The sequence below is a fragment of the Chaetodon auriga genome, chromosome 16 (assembly GCF_051107435.1).
Source record: "Chaetodon auriga isolate fChaAug3 chromosome 16, fChaAug3.hap1, whole genome shotgun sequence".
NCBI classification, from domain to species: domain Eukaryota; kingdom Metazoa; phylum Chordata; class Actinopteri; order Chaetodontiformes; family Chaetodontidae; genus Chaetodon; species Chaetodon auriga.
The window spans coordinates 20,227,367-20,246,342 of record NC_135089.1 but is presented as its reverse complement, the minus strand read 5'-3'; the positions used below and the strand labels follow the sequence as shown (position 1 = coordinate 20,246,342).

Here is an 18,976-nt window from a genome sequence, read left to right as displayed (position 1 = left end):
ATGGAGGAGGCTTGGTCTGTCAGACACAGGAAGGGAAATGTAAATGACTTTCTGCCAAGCAAAAGGAATCTCTCATTTTTATACATAACCGATGTAACATAAAAAACACTTGAGATATTTCTCCTTTGGTGTATTATCAAAACTTTGTGGTCGTTGTGTATTTTCTTGCTTTAATCAAACATTCAGTCCTTTTTGCAGCAGAGGGAGGGCTTACCTCTTCAAACCTTCCTGCATATTAGGTCGTAATAAGGTCAGGAGAAAAGAACAAATAGATGGAACCAGTTGCACATACATGTACATACTGGTTAGACTCCAAACATTGTAATGTCAGAGACAACACAAAACATGAGTTAAATATGGAAAAGTTGAGGCAAAAAGCCTCAATAACACATAAACATTAGACACTCTAATAATTAGCTCAGCTCCGAGCATTATATACAGTGCATAGTATCAGCTGATCACTGACAGTGACCTGTTTTGTCTTGATTTCACCAGTTTAAAAAATGTTATTCCTTCTCAGGCCAAAGGCACTAGATATTTACCATGAAGTTATAATATTTTATAAAACTTGCTCGGATGTACAGTTTGTGTCCCAGCTGTCTGTCACCCCTCTATCTCTGTCCCTGTTCCATCCTTCTCTCCTCCCTCTCTTTTAATCAGTTTCCCCTCAGGGATCAATATTCTGATTTTGATTTGCCCTGTTCAGCCTGTCCAGCAGTGTCATGTTGGACCTCTCATTCCACAGATGCCCATTAGATGTCGCCATTGAGCTCCTGCCTCATTTTTACCAGACCTGATGACTACAGTAAATATTTCCCTGATTGCAAAATATAGCTAAATAATGAATCATTAAAGCTTGGAGCAGTTACAAAAAACCTCTGTGATGTGTTGATAAATAAATGTCCCAAATAACGTGGAGGTATAGCTAACAAAACACAAGGGTTATATCAAATAAAATGAAAGCTGAGAACAGATGAGTAACTCAGTACTGATACTGCACAATAATCCAGTAAAATGTTGTACATCAGTGGTTCAGTCAGTGCATAATGTTATATGGTGAGGTGCAGAATCACTAACACTCTGACAGCAAAACATCCACTGACTGGCCAGTTATGATCCATTAATGCAGTTTTTAACATGCACATTGTAAATTTCGTTGTATATATTGTTTATTGCCTCATCATTCCTTCTATACACTGTTGATTGTTTCTTTTATATATTTGTCACTACTTAATATGCAAAGATTTTTCTCCAGGAAGCAATAGTTTTATTTTATCTTAACCTATAACAATATATCATTCATTCATCTTCTATACCTGCTACCTGCAGCGCCATCATATATCATGATGATGTATTATTATAAGTTATTATTATTACTTATTTATTTATTTATCAGTATTTCATTTTATTATTATGGATCTGCTAAGTATGAACTAAAAGTATCAAATTACTGTAGTGAAGTAAAAGGTAACAGAAAATGCTAAATACAACACTTTCCACCACTGGTTAGCCTGCCTCCATCTGCCAAATCTGAGGAGAAATTCTCCAAAATATGCTTTAAAAAGAGACTTTTTTTCTTTTTTCTTTCAAGAGACATGCTAATATTAATAGAAAGTATATTTATCTTTACTGTTTTTCATATCAAATTTTCTTTTTTCTCTTCAATTTATTTCTTTATTTTTTTTAAAATAGCCCCCTCTCTATACTTGCTTTAATTCGTCTTCTTGGTTCTGATACTTTTATACTTTAAAATTAAATAAAATTAAAAGTCCGATATTTAAATGCAGGACTTTCACAGTTTTGTAGTATTTCTACACTGTGGTACTGCTCCTTCTACTTCAGTAAAGAGCTGAATCCTTCTTTCAACACCGACTGTACATGAAAAGATCAGATGCTGCTGCTGCAATGAATTAAGACACAAAACCTTCAGTGCGATGCGAACATCGGTGTTTTTATTCATCCATCTAATCAAGATCTTTCCACATCAGTGCCACAAACGCACGCGCACACACACACACACACACACGCACACACACAAATCATCAACCTGTTGCATCCATTCAAATCCCCTTGATCATGTTTCTCATTATGTGCTGGACCAAAAAAAAAAAAGTTCCAAACAATCAGCACACACACCACCTGCTGCATAACCAAACAGTTGAAGCCAAGGAACTATAAGATGGAGGAAACATGGAGAAAGAGACAGAGACACTGACGAGGAACAGGAGAAGAAGAGCGATGGCTCACAGAAAAACCGAAGGAAGCAAACTTCTTGCGACGGGTGAGCTGAGCTGAGCTTTTCTGATCGTTTTATCAATGAAATGATTTGAAAATGTGACTTTATTTGCATTATTTTTTTGGAATCTACAGAATAATATTTATTACACTAAAATAAGAAGAGATGCATCTATTTTTCAGTGTTAACACATGATAATACATCAGAAATGATATGTTCTGCTGCTCAAATCACAGATTTCAAACATCACGTAGTTACTAAAGCCAGAGCAATAAATCACCAGCTCTGTTCTATCAACTGACACCAGCTCATCACAGAAACTGTATAATAAATGTAGTAATTCAGATTTTTTACCAAAATTCATGAAATCGTTCATCAATCATCAGTCGTTCATTGCATTCTTCAGACAACAAATGTCTTGGACAGGATTGTAAAGGATACTGAAAAATCATGCTGCAGGTGTCATGTTGGAAAGGTGTTACAGCTGCTGGTTAGGATAAACTGAACTACTGTCAAGGCAAATGTTCACATTTAGTAAAATGACCACTTGTAATGTATAAGGAGTGCTAGGACTGCTGAGCCAAAGCTCAGTGGTGTGTTTCAGTTCTGTGTTTCTGCTGCTTCAGTTCAGTTCATTCAGTTTCTGCTGCTTCAGTTCATTTGCAAAGCCCACTTCGACTCTGTTTGTGCCATTTGGCTTTATTCCACAGTTGGCTGAAATGTAAAGAAAAAGCTCTGTATCATCTCTGTCATGTGTCATTGCTCTTTAGTGTTGTATACGGTGGCTGCGTGCAGTGCCGTCCCCATCAGTGACCTGCTGGACCGAGTGTCTCAGCGCTCTGACACACTGCACTCCCTCAGCACCACGCTCACCCAAGACCTGGTCAGTAGCTCTGTGTGTGCATGTGTGTGTGTGTGTGTTTGCGCTGGGTGAAGGGGTCTGAGCCCTCCTGAATATACATGCTTCCTAATTGGTTTCAGTCTGAATTGCATGTATAACCTCATTATAATTGCATGCACATCTATTTTTTTCATGTATTTTAGCACAGTGGGAGGCAAAATAGAGCACTTACTGTGAAATTTCTACCACTGAAGATTTGGTAAAGCTCTTGAAAGTTCATTACCTTAAGAGGCCATTTCAGTGGTTTTGGATGAATTAAAGCTTTTACATTTACAGCCTTCACGGCAGCCATCATTTCACATTCATTTATGCATCAACATGCAAAATTTTTAAGCTTGCTTTCCATCATTCCTTTATCAGGCAAGTACTTCACTGTGATTGTACAGCACAATATAATGATCATCCTCTTTCCCTTCCAGGACTCTCATTTCCCTCCTATAGGCCACATATTCATGCCCCGGCCCTCAGTGTGCCACACCTCCTCTCTACAGATACCCACTGACAAGGAGCAAGCTCTGCAAGTATCAGTAAGTGCGTAGCGTGTCTTGTTGACGAGCTCATCCCGCAAATGCAAATTTTTGTTGTGGTGTCAGTCACGACCTGACTGAGGTTTTCTATGAGTGCAAACATTATCATCTTGTGTCAATGGCTAAGTGAACATTGCTTCAAAGCAGTTGGCTCAGATAGGATGCAGGTAGAAGCCATGATTTATTTAAGAGAACTTTGTTGCATCTGGACAGTACTTTAAAAAATGAGCCTGATTTCAGAATAATGACATGAAAGTAAATCAGTATTTAAATGAATGTGACTTGAAAATTAGCCAACAAGGGGAAAGACATTTTTTTTTCACTGTCACATTAACTTTGAGAAATCTGTAATATTTACTGGCCCCTGCAGGTCATCTGTGGAATTACAACAAATTTGTAAGACAGGTGTTTGTCCCATCAGTATCTCTGCAGACTATTGTAATTCATGACAACACTTTGATTTAAAAAAAAAGAAAGAAAAAAACCCCACCTCATTTCTGTATTTTTCTGCATTCCCTTCAGCTTATTGTTTTATCTTATCATTGTCTGCCTGACTTCTGCTGCAGGAGTCAGACCTGCTGTCATTGGCTCGCTCCCTGCTCCAAGCCTGGCTCGACCCCCTGGTAATCTTGTCCACCTCTGCTAAGACCCTGCCTCACCCAGCCCAAAGCAGCATATCCAACAAGATCCAGGAGCTGCAGGAGCACTCCAAGAACCTGGGAGACGGCCTGGATATATTATCTGGCAAGGTGTGCGGAAAGATAAAGAAATTTTGTTTTGCTTTTGCTCACATAGAATGTGTTTTAAAAACAGCTTCACTCCCCCTCCCACACCTCCCTCTCACTTTACCTGCCTCCTTTCTCCTGCAGATGGGTCCAACAGCTCAGGCTATCTCCTTTCTGCCCTACAGAGGAGACAATGACATCGGCGAGGACAAGATTTCCAAACTGACTAACTTCCATTTCCTGCTGTCCTGCTTCCGCCGGGACTCCCACAAGATTGACAGCTTCCTGAAAGTCCTACGCTGCCGGGCAGCAAAAATGAAACCCGAGATGTGCTGAAGAGTGAGGCAGCCAGCTTGACTCTGAGGGGAAGAAGCTTGTATTGTCTAGCAAATATAGATAAGCATGTACTAGAAATCTGCTATCTGAGCTAATATCTGACTTGCTAATTAGCTGGCATTCTGAACTTATAGAAGGTGAAAATAAGGAGGGGTTACATGGCACACACACAAAATTTTCTTTTCTTTGAAGCGACGCCTTTCAGCCTTACGGTGCTAAAAACACTGACTTTACAGATCCAATTCTCAGTGAATGTGTAGATGCTGAGATAAAGTACGAAAAACATTCAAATGGATGGAGTTAGCTCTGGTTGATTCTGATAAAGAAAAAAAAAATCCTTGTACATTTGCAAAAGAGGCCAAGATTTACTGTAAACAGCTTTCTGACTTGGAAATCAAAACTTAAAACAGGTTAAGACATTTCAGGTCTGCAGGGGTGCAGCCCAGTGAATCTAAAAGTTTATACTGTTGTTCAGTCTTGCTAATGGCTCACTGGAGGACAAAGAATGGGCCAAATATTTCCCCAGATGTTTCCAGCTGGTCTGGCATTATGAACTGACCACACTGTGGTCACAAACTGTGGGAAATCTGTGTGTTATCTCTCCTGTGACTCCTCGTTTTTTTCTTCTACTAAAGCTTAATACTCTCAAAGCCAAGCTGCTGAAGGAGCTTTGCAGCGGCAGGCAGGGTTTGACACATGAAATCCTTCCACCAGTCATTCTTAACGCTGGGATGCAGGGCTTCAACGGAGAATAACTTTCTCTTCCGATCTCCAAGTGCTATAGTTTGTCTGATGACAGCGTGCAGCATTTGCACTTTAGCTTTAATTACACTTTCTTGGAAGCATCTTGCATGTGATGCCTATCAATTCAAATAGCTCTTTAAAATCTGTATATCAATAAAAATCATCTCTTGCACTGTAAAATTATTTGCGTCAGTTTTTTTTATTGACACAAGACTGAGTGTTCCCAAAGGAAACAACAGTAGCAGTCATAGTGGTTGTGGGAATTACAGTGTGAGCAAATGAGGAAGTGATGGGATGATGTCACAGAGTAAAACATCAGACCACTGTTTGTTTTCTGCTTCTATCCAACAGTCAACACTGTTTTTTTTAACTAACTGTGGTGGTTCCCTTACCTTACAGGTTCTATATATGAGATTTTAACATTAATATAGCAGCAAACAAATCTTTGCTTTGTAAAGACATAGTGGAGTGACGGTGTCCGGAGCCGAGAGAGAAGTCACGCTCCCTGCAAACATGTTGTCATCCGAACTTCTGCGTTCTGTTCTCTGCTATCTAATGCAGATTTTACTTAATATTTTAGGTAGCCAGCATTAGCAGGATAACTAGCAAGCTAATGATTACGTTACATGGATTTAGGTTACATGGTAGACAGAAGGAATAGCTCCTTACCAAGCTGAACATGCTACTAATCCTGAGTGGGGAAAAGAACAGCATAGAGACAGAATATTTTGACATTCAACTCAATGAATTAAAAGTTAATATCAATAGAACCAGAGTTGGTGTGTTAAAGCATCCATAATGTACACTAAATTATTAATAGGGCTGGAAATCACTTTAACTTTACACACAGCAAAAAGTGCTGCCCCTGATAACGATGGTATCACGACACAGATATCCCTGCAATATGAAAAATATATAAGGTCAGTCAGGTTCTGAACATTATTATGTATCTGTGTAACTGAGGAGGAAACGCATGATAACAAATGCCATCATAACTTGTTATTTGCCTGATTGGACAAACTGATATAAATGTATGTAAATCAAAGTGAATGCCTTGAGGATGAGCTGAAGGTGGCACAAGAAGAGCTGTTCAATTCCATCTTTTACTACCTTTAACCTTTCTAATAAGGCTTCACCACATCACAAACAAGATGTGATTCACATTAACTGCATGTTTTCAAACATATCAAATTGTGACTTTTTCATAGTGCTCAGTAGTGAGCTGGTGACAGTACAGCAGAGTAAAGGTTTTTCACTTTAATAGAGCTCAAAGACACAATGATGCATGATCAACAGTTTGAGACGACCAGAAGAACTGAAATCAGGCCGCACAGTGAAAGATGCCTGGCCTCTGGCTTTTCGTGGAGAGGTGCAGGTGGCTGTCGGACGTGTCTGTGGGAGTGCGCTTCAGTTCAGGTTTCTGTTGTCTCCCTCTGACTTCTCTCCTGTTGCCATTTATGAAGCAGATTTATAAAGCTCTGATATATTCACATTTTTCATTCAAAATTAGACATTTTGAACTCGTGCTGATGCGTCGTTTCGTTAAATCACACCTCCCCAGCTGAATTTGTGGCCACTCGCACCTTTCCAGTCACTTCCATGACTCGCATGCTTTTGTCTTTAAATTTGAATAAATATACTGTAAATTAATTTTACTTCTGAACAATATAAAAGAAATGCATGATATAAATGATCAAACTTAATGTTTATTTATTGTTTATACCAGTTAATGCAGTATCTGACTTGGGTGAGGGATGATGTCAAAATGAAAGGAAATATTCACTTAGCTTTTCTTTTCCTTTCTTTTCTTTTCTCTTTTCTTGTTTTTAGATGGAATGACCTCGGACCTGAATGTGTCCTCAGCCTTCTATGAAGATCTATAGTTTTTGTCCTTATCGCTGTCATTGTCTTGGGCCCCACTGACCCGGGCCCCACTGACCCAGGCCCCCCAAAAAGCCTCGGCCGGCCCTGCATGCGGGTTTACTTTCCACCACACTGAGCCGCTCTCATGTTGAGCCGCGCCGGAGGCGCACGGAGAGCCGGGTAGCCTTTAGCCCATCAGACCTGTAAACCGACACCCAGTCCGCCACATTCACCACCTTCTCCCCTCTGTGTGAAGCTGCTGGAGCCGCTTCTTCGGGCATGAAGAATAAACACAACCAACAGGTCAAGACAGCGACTCCGATCGGACTCGACATGTCGAGCTTCGAGGTGACTCTCCAGCAGCTCAACGATCTGCTGACGGACGAGAGCGGCTTCTACAGCTGGCCGACCAAACACTTCCATGAGGTTTACCCGAGGATCTACGTCGGCAACGCGTGAGTCATTGTTGAGATCATTTGAATAACTACATTGAAATGTTTTCCCACATACAGATGTTATAATGACAGTGGATGTGTCGCCGTTTAATTCAGGTCACGCAGGATAAACAATCTCCACTAATTCTGAATCATTTGACCGCAGTTAACACCATCAATTCCACCTTTAATGATCACATTACACTCTATTTATGCGGTGGTATATTGATATTATACGACAACTGCGGGAAAACCATGCCTTTAAGGTAATAATAAGGTTGTTATTATACCTCAAACAACAATAAGGGATCACCTCTACATTGATTTAAACACAATTTAAACACATTGTGTCCATTTTTAAGAATATCAGGGTCTTACATGTGCTCCAGAATAATCTGGAAGTTGACTAGATGAATGAATGGCATCATTTAAGGTCATTAGGCAGTAATTGCTGCAGCCCACCACAATGAGACACTAGACACGTTTTTTATGGGGAGTCTTTTTAATTAGGTTACATGGAAAAAGCATTAATTCTTCTGTCTGACAGTGACTCTGCTCACAGACAGTGGAAGCATGTAGGCAGCAGGAGCTGTGAGGGTTATATCAGACAGAGAAGCTTGTTTAATTTTTGAAGAGGTGGAGGAATGTTCTGAAAAGGCAAAATGGAGCAGAGACAGAAGGAGGCAGAGCTGGCAGAGAGGGAGGCTGCTGAGCCTGTTAGTCCCCTGCTGAATGAAGATATCCACAGTGCTCTACATGTCAGGCTCTGCAATTAACATGGCTGACCTGTCTGTGTCTCTGCTGACATCAGGTGAGTCAGATTGGAAGGAAACACACACACTTTCAGGCCAAGACACAAGAGGATAGAAGACACCAGTTCAGTTTTCACCATTAAAAATAAGCTCATTTCTCATGTTAAGTGGGGCTTCATCAGCATGTGTTTCACAATATACAGACACCGGACACGACGGGAAGCCTGCATGACAAGCTGGAGATGTGGAGGCTTAAAGATGTTTAGGAGGCAGACAATATCAAGGTGCATTCTGGGAGTTGGAGGATCTAATGATTTAGGCTCAGACTAGGAGCTACAGGTCAGGATATATGAGCCTATGCTGCTCCCTCTGTCGGTTGGTTGTTCGCTGTACGAACACTTCCCTGAGTCAAGTGTGCAGCAGCCAGTTAGCTTAGCACAAACACTGGAAACAGAGGGAAACTGCTAGCCTGGTACTGTTTGAAAGTACAAGCTAGTCAGTGGATTTTGTTACTGGTTGTTGATATTTATCATACAAACAAGAGAGTGGTATCAGTCTTCCTATCTAACTCTGCACAAGAATGGAAATGAGTACATTTCCCAACATGTCATATAGGTGTGAAAAAACACACCTTTAAAATAGAAGAGAATGAATAAAATGCAGTCTGTTATGAATTGCAAAGTATTTACAGCTTATTCATTCAACAGGCTGCATTGAAGTGTGAAAATATCTGGATTAAATGGAGATTGTGCCTGTGCTCTCATATGAGACACATACATACATACATATATAGTATATGTTATCATAATCTTAAAGTCATCAAGATCATCAAGATGATAACAACACTGACCTTTAGTTGAAGTGACATGTCGAGTACACTGGGAATTCTAACTGCAGGAGAAGCTTGAAAGCACATGCCTTTCCTAACGAGAAGCTCGTTCAGGATGCATATCACCGCACATCAGATTGTTTTTTGCACAGCACATCAGTCAATCACAGCTATTCAGCATGTCCTGACGTATCGTACTGTATGTCGAGCTGAAACAGAACATTCCAGGCTTACAAGCAAATGTGTGTTCTGCATTTTAAATGGTCTGACCTAAAAGCTTTAACATAGAAACTCTTAGAGTGTGGTGAGTCATAGCAGTGTATTTCAGGAGCAAAAGCCTCTTGAGTGCCTCTTTATTCCGCCCGCCCTGCTGAGGGGGTCATAATGGACAAAGCACAAACACTTGAGTGTGTTATACTGGAGCAAATGTCCTCACAAACATAGGCTGGAACACACAAACGCATCCACGCAGCTCTGTGAAGAGAACATGCACCCACGCATCGTTCTCTCTGAGCGGCTGTTTTTTGTTTTGATGTATCTGTCCCGCTTCCACCGTGTGGTCTGAAAGCCTGGCAGACCTTTTTCTTTTTTTGTGGAGGCGTGACGATGCCTTCAGTATTAGCGCCAGAGTGCATCGACACTATTTTTAGTGCTCTACATCTAAAAGGCAGGAGGTGCCAAGTGGTACAGCGATCCCAGAGGATCACAGCAAGAAGCAGCAGATCTCTTCCACACAGCAGCGGATATGTGACAGAATGAGTAGAAGGGAGGCAGAAAAATGAGCTCTTTCATTCCAAGGTGCACCAAAACTAGCACTGTTACTGGTGTCAGTATATAATGTAATGTACTTTTTGTTTCAAAATGCCACTTTCCCCATGCAATGACACTTTTGTATTTGGCCACTTGGTATTTCATTGCACTTTACGGCACTACCACCCTCCCATTTAAGCGAGTAAGCTCAACCACTGCTACCAGATGTAGCCTCTTAGTTCCTGTTTCTGCTGCAAATAAACACAGTACACCGACACAGAAATGAACTGTTCAAGGAGGAGGATGGTGCAGAACAGTCTGGCAAGTGACTGAATTGGCTGGACAGGTATACTGTGGGGCTGATGGGTAATGGGGGCCAGGTGTGCAGGGAGGAGCTGGGACAGGTGGCTGTCAGAGCTCACCAGCTACAGCAGTTCACCAACTAGCTGTGCAAGTGTAGTCACTACATCACAACTTTCTGCCCCGCCTGTTTCATGTTGGTGAACGGATGTTACTTAGTGGGGAGATGCTATCTAGTTGCATTATGGGTAATGAAAGATCCAGGCTTCTGGAGCTTGACCCATATGACGGACTAAAGGTTTCGACTTTTGCTGCATCAGTTTTGGCTTTTTAAATCTGTCTCCTGCTAGTTCCAAAACTTTAATGATATTGATATTGAATTGTTGGAGTACTGCTTTTAGAGCCAAAGATTTTAAATGTTCACATGCATCAAAAGATGAATGCTCAAGCATAATCTCAAGATGAAACAAATACCTGTTGCTGCTGGTTAAGCAAACAATTTAGAACCATGTAAGCTAATAAAAAGTCAAGGCAGCACCTCCGCTGCTATAGAGCTGAGTGTAGTCAGGCTTTAGTCCAAAAGCAGAAACTATCAAACTGTATTTTGCTTGATGTCACGTGCATTCAACATTAGCAGTGTGTGCAAACTAAGCTGTATAATGTGTGCATTTTTTCTGCCTGTGAATCCGATGCAGGTTTGTGGCGATGAACGTGATGCGTCTCAAGCGGCAGGGCATCACCCACATCCTGAACGCCGCGGAGGGAAACTCCTTCATGCACGTCAACACCAATGCTGAGTTCTATGCCGGCACAGGCATCATGTACCACGGCATACCAGCCAGCGACACAGACCACTTTGACATCAGCGTGTACTTTGAAGAGGCAGCCGACTTCATCGAGAAGGCGCTGGCGTACAAAAATGGAAAAGGTCAGAGGATGACGCAGATTTGAGTTTCTTTTTGTGGGTGAAATTGAAGTCTGTGGGGATCTGGCTGCTTTTCTGGTTGTGCTCAGTAAAAACCTCAGTGAAACTCAGTAAAACCTCTGACATGCTCTGATTTTTAGAACTACTGGGAAGCAAAAACAAGGTAAAGACTTCAAAGACTTCAAGCAGGCTCGAGAGAATTTTCAAAAATTAAACTAATTATCTGATGAACACATTATTATTGAAAATATTTTTTCAACTCATGTGTTACTGAGTCAAATACCACTTTGGCAAAACATAGAGGGGTGATTCTGTGCCTGTATCCTAAGTACATGCTAATGCTAGGCATGAGTTGAGAAGGTTACATGTTCGCATTGGAATAGCGGATGATAGATGAATAAATCAGCATGCAGAATAAAAAACATTGACTTTTAAGTGTGCTGCTGATAGACGTTATTGTACCTGAATGCAAAGCAGAAGAATAAACAGAGGAGCTGCTCCCAGCTGTGTGATATTAAATTAAACAGTGGACGGTGGTGAGACAGCTTAAGAATGACCTTTGAAAGCTAATAAAAAAATAATTGACAGTACATACATACTGTATGAAGAATGGAAATGGGACACAGAGGGGGTATCAATATTAAAGCTGCACTCAGCAAAACTTTTATATAAACAACAGATCACACTGCGCTTAATGTGGGCTTCACTCATGAGTACAAACCCAAAGGTACTTAAGTCTGCTGCTCCCCTCAGCTCTACAGGACTTTTTCACCTCTTATAGCTCTTTGTTTTGGGCTTCTGGCGCTTTAAGTCTGTTCTGATGAGCCCTGCTTCCTTCTGCAACAAGCTGCTTTCATTGGACAAGGCTGTACATTACCTTCACACCAAACAGCATACAGACAAACTTAGCGATGGGCTGGTGAACATTGTGCAGCACTTAGCAGCTAAAGACACAAATATTTTTCTCAAGAGTTGGTGGAGACCAAAACAGAGCTAGAAGGAGAGGAAATATGGGACGTACTTTATTTTATGGGTCTTACTTTTGTGACAGGATTCCAAATGAATAGTAATGGTGCTCTGTGTCTGCTGGATGTTTAACTAGACATGTGCTTGCATACAAATCCCTTTATTAGGCCAGTGTCAAAGTTGTGTTTTCATCTTCTTCTTCCTGCTTGGATATCACCTTCACTACACTAGAGCTGACAAAGAAAAATAGTGAAAGGTCTGATAAAACTGAGAAATGCTACCTGTTTCCCACTAAACACCAGACAGTGACAAGCTTGTGACAAGCTGAATGTGGAGCATTAAGAGCCAGAGTTGTTGGATTGAGCATTAAACTCGTGACCAGAAACACAATCTCAACGTTCCTCTGTTTCTGCTGAATCAATCTAAATTGGCCCTAAATGTTAGCAAACCCATGCAGCTACCGCTGCTGTGACTTTGACCAGCTGCTTTTCTTCTGCAGGTAAAGTGTACGTTCATTGCAGGGAAGGCTACAGCCGCTCGCCTACGTTAGTCATAGCCTACCTGATGCTTCGCCAAAACATGGACGTCCACACTGCTCTGGCCATGGTGCGTCAGAAGAGAGAGATCGGACCCAACGACGGCTTTCTCAGGCAGCTCTGTCGACTAAACCAGAGGCTGGATGCCGAGGGAAAGTTCTGGAACAAGTGAGGCAGACGAGGAAGTAGAGAACAGAAGTATGATTAAGTGCACATCACTTTCCTTCACTTGCTCTGTGACATGTTCTGGATGTGGAGAAAGAAGCATTTTCTCTTAAACTAAGGCTGACAGCACTGAGTGTATGTACAGTACAGAATTATTGGCGACAGCGTACACACAGACCTTTAACAGGTAGAGTGTTTTAATTGTGTTCAAACACTGGCGATACCACACGCGTTAACCCAGCTGCACTACATTCACTGAGTGTGTTTACATATGTGTATTCTGAATATTAGATTTTTCTCGGTTCAGGTCAGAGTGACTTTGAATTACCAGTGAACATATGTTTCATGTCCTGTACAATGTGTTGTGTTTTCCTGCTGCTCATTGTTCCAGAGAGTAATATAAAAGTGGGAAGGGAACGCTCATTGTGGGAGCTGGTGAAACAATAGGTGGTGTAACTGATGTGATTTTCTTATCCTGCCTTCTTTCCCCGTCTCCACCTCTCTTCCTCTCTCCTGGCATTGTGTCCTTTTGTCTTGGCCTCACTCCTGCAAACACTGCCAAATCTCTCAGCTGCTCCCACAGGGGACTTCAAGTGGACACTGTGATTTTTCATATTGAATGAGATTTTCAGGGTATTAGAGGATGATTTTAAAACTATTTTTTGTCTAATATGCTCAGTATGTTTTAGAAAACTGCACAATCTTTGACCTATATTGTACTCACATCTTGAAGCCTGCCTCAGAAGTATGTCTCAGTGAAAATGGTCTTGTTGTTATGGTGCTGAATAATGAATAATTCTTGACACTATTTCATAGAGTAAGATGATTCAGTTTTTAATAGGAACATTAAGCTGGTCTTATACAGTATATGACTGAAGCAGCAAAGGAACCAAGGAATGGTTGGCATTTTGGGGAATATATTACTCACTTCTTTTTGGCAAGAGTTATTAAGAATATGATAGTTGATACTACTCTCATGTAAATATGTAGCTAACATCAGCAGCCGGTTAGCTTAGCTTAGCTTAGCTTTGCACAAAGTCTGGAAACCTGGGAAAACAGCTATCCTGACACTGACCAACGGTCACAAAATCTGTCTACCAGCAGCTCCAATCTGTCCAAAAAACAAAAAGTGCTGGACTGTTTGTTGACAGGCTCAGTAACATCTGCTATCCCCTTATTTTTACCATGCTTACGTGTAAACAAATAAGATAAAACGTGAATTCGTGAGCTTTAGAGTTGCTGGTTGCCTTCAGAGAGTGCCAGGCTAGCTGTTCCTTGCTATTTCAAGTGTTCAGCTAAGCTAAGATAAGCTAAGCTAAGCTAAGCTAAGCTAACAGGCTACTTTCTGTCACTTCATACTGACTGGATAGACGTGAGAGTGGAATCCATTTCTCTCATTTAAGTTTTGGCAAGAAAGTGACCAAGTCTGTTTCCCTAAACGTCAAACTTATCCTTTATTGTCAGCTTGGGGAGGCAATTCACATTCTTACATCAGGTTGCTGAGGGTATGTGAGCTATTTTCATGCCAGATGATCTGGGGAGTGAAACCAAACCACTAAAGTGTGATTGTAATTTAAACACTGCCAGAATGTGACGTATGTTTGTCAATAACTTCAGTATTATTAGATAGTGTCTCAGCCAACACCTTTTGCACATTATGTGTGTATGTCAGAGTATATGCAGTTTTATATTGTACAGCAGCATGCTTTGTAATATACATGTGAGCCAAAGTGTTGTTGCTATTCCTTTGTCAGCACAGCTGTGTATCTCTGTATAGTAACTGAATCATTATTGAGTGAACATTATTTGTCACAATGTGCATTATAAATCCTGTAACTTGTGAATCATCATGTGCATTACTGAGTAGGATGTGAAGTAACCGGTCATGTCAGTAGGCTTTCATTGAGTCTCACAGATTATGACACTGCTTATATCAAGTGCACTTTATCGAATGACACTTGTGATTGTTGTTGCCCTCTTTTCGTACATTCAGTAATAAACAGAAATTGACATGACTGGTGTGCATTTTTTTAACATTAAGGTTTGTTGAGGTGACCTTCAGAACATACTGAGTACCAGAAAATGTAAGTGCATTGCTGACTGAGATATTAGTTCATCAAATTGATTTCAACTTCAGGGAACAGCTACACGCGGAGGGCAAATGTAACTTTAGTCAAGGATAGACGTGACAACTAGTTTGAGATGGATTTGACCCTCTTGCTTTAGCTGTGTAGTTACAGTTCAGTTTGGTTTTTAATTGTTTTTTCCATCGCTGCACCTTTAATGTGATGTTTTCTTTAAAAATATACACTATTGCAAATATATATATATGCATAGAGAGAGAGAGAGAGAGAGAGAGAGAGAGAGAGAGAGAGAGAGAGGATGTCAACATTGGACAAGTTTGGACCAGATATGCAGTGACTGCATTTTCAATGGCAGTACAGTGTGATAGATTGTTGGTGAGTAAGCCCGTCGTCCTGCAGAGGGAGCAGTGGGACTACTTTTGTAGTACCAGTGATTAGCAGGGTCACCAGTTCAAACTGCAAGCTTCCATCAGCATCACAGCACTGTACGACTATTAGAAGCTTCAGCTACAGTTCAGGACAACTGTGGAATACCTGAACAAAAAGTTCTGTTTTTAGACTGATGCAACTCCACCAGAGTAGACTCTATATTACACCACATCTTAAATACTGTACATCTGCTCACATAGGATTTAAAGGGGCAGCCCAACTGATCTGGAGCATGAAGATCAGTTCATACAATAGTAAGCAGCTGTATAATGTCTTCTGTGGCTCTGGAGATGTTTTGTCAAGCCTGACATAACCACCACCTGATGATAGCATGGAGCTATGTTACAGGTTTGGGCATGCATTTAAAAAGATGTGACCATTCCAGGCAGTCTAGAGATACGTGTTACTGAGGTGCATTATGGGATCCAGTGTTGTAGAGCTCAATATATATAAAACTTTAAAGGCCCTGTTTCCTCAATCAGCTTCTTTCTACAGGGGAATGGGTCCGACATGAACATACACACACACAGTTTTCCTGCTCTCTGGCCTTTTTTGGTTTTGCTTTCCTCATTGGCTAAAAGTGAGAAGGCCTCTGATGAAAAAGCACCATGTCACACTCTTCTGTGCACCAATCAGGATTTAGTGACATTTGAATCTAAACGAGATGACAGTTTGTCAGACAATGTCCGCTTCTGTTGTCAGACCAATCCATCAAATCAAGCCACACATACACATTCCTGATGGAGCAGATTAGCTGAGTTCTTGAGCGTTAAAGTATAATAAGTGAGGATGCTTTTGATTAATGTTACTTATTTAACCATGAATATTTTATGTATGGAAAAGAGGGGCCCGATTTAATATGAATAAAATTAGAATAATTTATCCTAAAAGAAAACATTTTATGTTACCAAGAAGAATAATTGATTTTGAATCTGCAGTCTAATACAAACATGCACTAATTCATTTCCCCTGCTGAGCTATGCAAATGTCTGAGCTGCTGTCATGGACTTCCTGTGTATGCTGAAACCACATAACCATTGTCTCCTGATTTATATGAAATACACAAAGCAGATTTTGTTCAAATGTACAGCAATCTTTTTAGAAAAATGTCAGCATCATCAGCATGTAGATGGTTCACCATCAAAACAAAACAAACATCACTCACTAATGCTCCTCTACCCCCCTCTGCTGCTTCCTTCTGCTTCCTTCTAAATCCCTTTCATCCTGCCAATGGCCTTTTAATAGGCACCTCCTCCTCTCCTAAATGTGTGTGTGTGTGTGTGTGTGTGTGTGTGTGTGTGTGTGTGTGTGTGTACATTCCACAGGCTTTGTAGGTGAGCTCCATGGTGGGGCCTCTCTCCCTCACTCAAGTTTTCTCTGCTGCTTGTCTTTTTTGGTCTCTTTTGCCCTCTCATCTGTTTTCACACATGCTCTCTCTTTCTGTCCCCATTTGTCTGTCTGCCTGTCTGTATGTATATATGTCTGTCTATTTGTCTGTCTCTGTCTCTCTTCATCTCTGTCCTGGTGTGACACGTGGAGTTGATACAAGGACATGTCTACTAGGACAGGATGGTAACTCTCTTACATAACACCAGTCTGCATGAATGAATCCATGGGGGTGGGGCAGCCATGTGTTTTCAAGCGTGTGTGTGTGTGTGAGTGTTCTGGAGGAGTCAGATGGATGTGTGTAGCGAGGTATTACTGCATCATGTAGATCCACTGTATTTGAAACAACTGACTTCTGGTTGATCAATTTTCATCCTCTTAAACATAGACACCACAGTCGTTACAATCTCATGCCATGCGGCCAAACGTTATTCGAAAACACAGAAATTCATTTTAAATTGTAGTGGAGATCCAAAGTTTCCAAGCATACCAATATGATGCAAAAGGCATTCAGAATATTTATTTATTTTGGATGCAATCAGAGGCTTCAGTTTAATTAGTGAACTTTCCAGGTATCAATCTTCTCATGGAACTCTTCCTTTAAGGGGAAGGAGGTTTATTGGTTAAAGCAACAACAAGTTTAGAAACCAGAGTGTGTTCTTTTCTTAGAATCTGCAAAATGACCAAAATGATATGCTATGTCGCAGAAGATGAGCATGATCATCAAAATACAATGTTCTATTTTTAGAACCTCGCTGGAAGCACTTTTCCTTTAGTTGAAGGGAAAAATCTGTAATGGATGTCCTGGACTGTCAATCTGAGTCTGTGTGAGAGGGTTTGTATGTCTCTCTGTCTCTAACAGACAGACAGACAGACAGACAGACACACACACACACACACACACACACAGACACACACACACACAGACACCGAGACAGACAGACAGACAGACAGACAGACAGACGCATACTCAGTCATGTTTCTATCACTTTTGGGGACATTACATAGACTTCCATTAATTTCCTGGAGACTTACCCCAACCACACCCATGAGCACTGCTTGCCTAACCCTGACCCGACCAATGTCTTCACCCTAAAATATGGGGGACTTGTCCCCATAAGGAGGGCGAGTCCCCACAATGTGACTGTGTAAGCAGACTTATGTCCCCCACAACATGAGCTGCCCTGTGTGGACACAGGGACACACACAAACACACATGCACACACCCACCGCTGTGCCCTTCTGTGTTTTTTGGAGGGGTGGGTGGGTGGGAGTTGGTGGTGTGGGTGAGCTATAAAGCACTTTGGATTGGTGGAGAGCAAAGCTGCTCATTGTTACATCATCTCCTCCACAACAACCCTAAAACAAATTTGACATCGACTGGCTTTCATGGGTCACAGGATTCATAATAATTTAGTCTGGAGTCTGTTTCCAAAAGAGCACCATAGCTATGCCAGTGAGACTGTGCATACAGTGGAGGAAAGGATTATTACATTCAATAATGGTTTTAATCCCACACAGATCAAGAATGTACATAGACTATTAGGGGAATTTGGAGTCACTGTGTTTGAATTTGCAGTACAGCCTCACAGAGCTGATGGTGTGGACTCTTAAACTTATAATGATAAAGAATCTTAAAACTAGATTAGAACAGAGTCAATCTGCAAGACAGGCTAACAAAATTAGGGAACAACGTATAATCTACCTTTGTTACTGTATATTCCTGCCATTGACTGGGATCAAAGTGGACACATGCAGGGAATCTGGGGACCTGGGCAGTCCAGCTGTCAATCTGATCTAATCTGGACATTCACAATTCTACTATTGCACTATAGGTTTGCACTAACCATTGTACCTTATACTGTATATTTGTGGGTAGTCTAGCAGTCTTTGCAGAACTCAGATTGGGTACACATGTTAGACAGGAGGTAAAAACACACAGGGACATAAGCGTCTGTTGAGTGTTTACAAGTGTGACACATTTGTAATGTGTTGACCGAGTTCATGGAATGGTTCAGAACTTTATTAGTTCACACAGCTTTGAAACTGTTGTCCATAAGTAGCTCTGTGTACTGCTTGAATGAGGTG

General features: G+C 41.1%; 2 protein-coding genes across 2 annotated transcripts; both read left to right on the top strand.

The window, feature by feature from the left end:
- The first annotated feature begins 2,207 nt into the window (after positions 1–2,207).
- Positions 2,208–5,645, top strand: prl (prolactin). The gene is made up of 5 exons (XM_076753538.1): positions 2,208–2,281; positions 3,007–3,119; positions 3,557–3,664; positions 4,231–4,413; positions 4,534–5,645. The coding sequence occupies exons 1-5, from the start codon at positions 2,239–2,241 to the stop codon at positions 4,723–4,725; spliced, it is 639 nt and encodes a 212-aa protein (XP_076609653.1). The 5' UTR covers positions 2,208–2,238; the 3' UTR covers positions 4,726–5,645.
- Positions 5,646–7,463: 1,818 nt separating this feature from the next.
- On the top strand, positions 7,464–15,003 carry LOC143334378 (dual specificity protein phosphatase 3-like). Its single transcript, XM_076753156.1, has 3 exons — positions 7,464–7,787; positions 11,093–11,325; positions 12,788–15,003. The coding sequence occupies exons 1-3, from the start codon at positions 7,612–7,614 to the stop codon at positions 12,994–12,996; spliced, it is 618 nt and encodes a 205-aa protein (XP_076609271.1). The 5' UTR covers positions 7,464–7,611; the 3' UTR covers positions 12,997–15,003.
- The last annotated feature ends 3,973 nt before the right edge of the window (positions 15,004–18,976 follow it).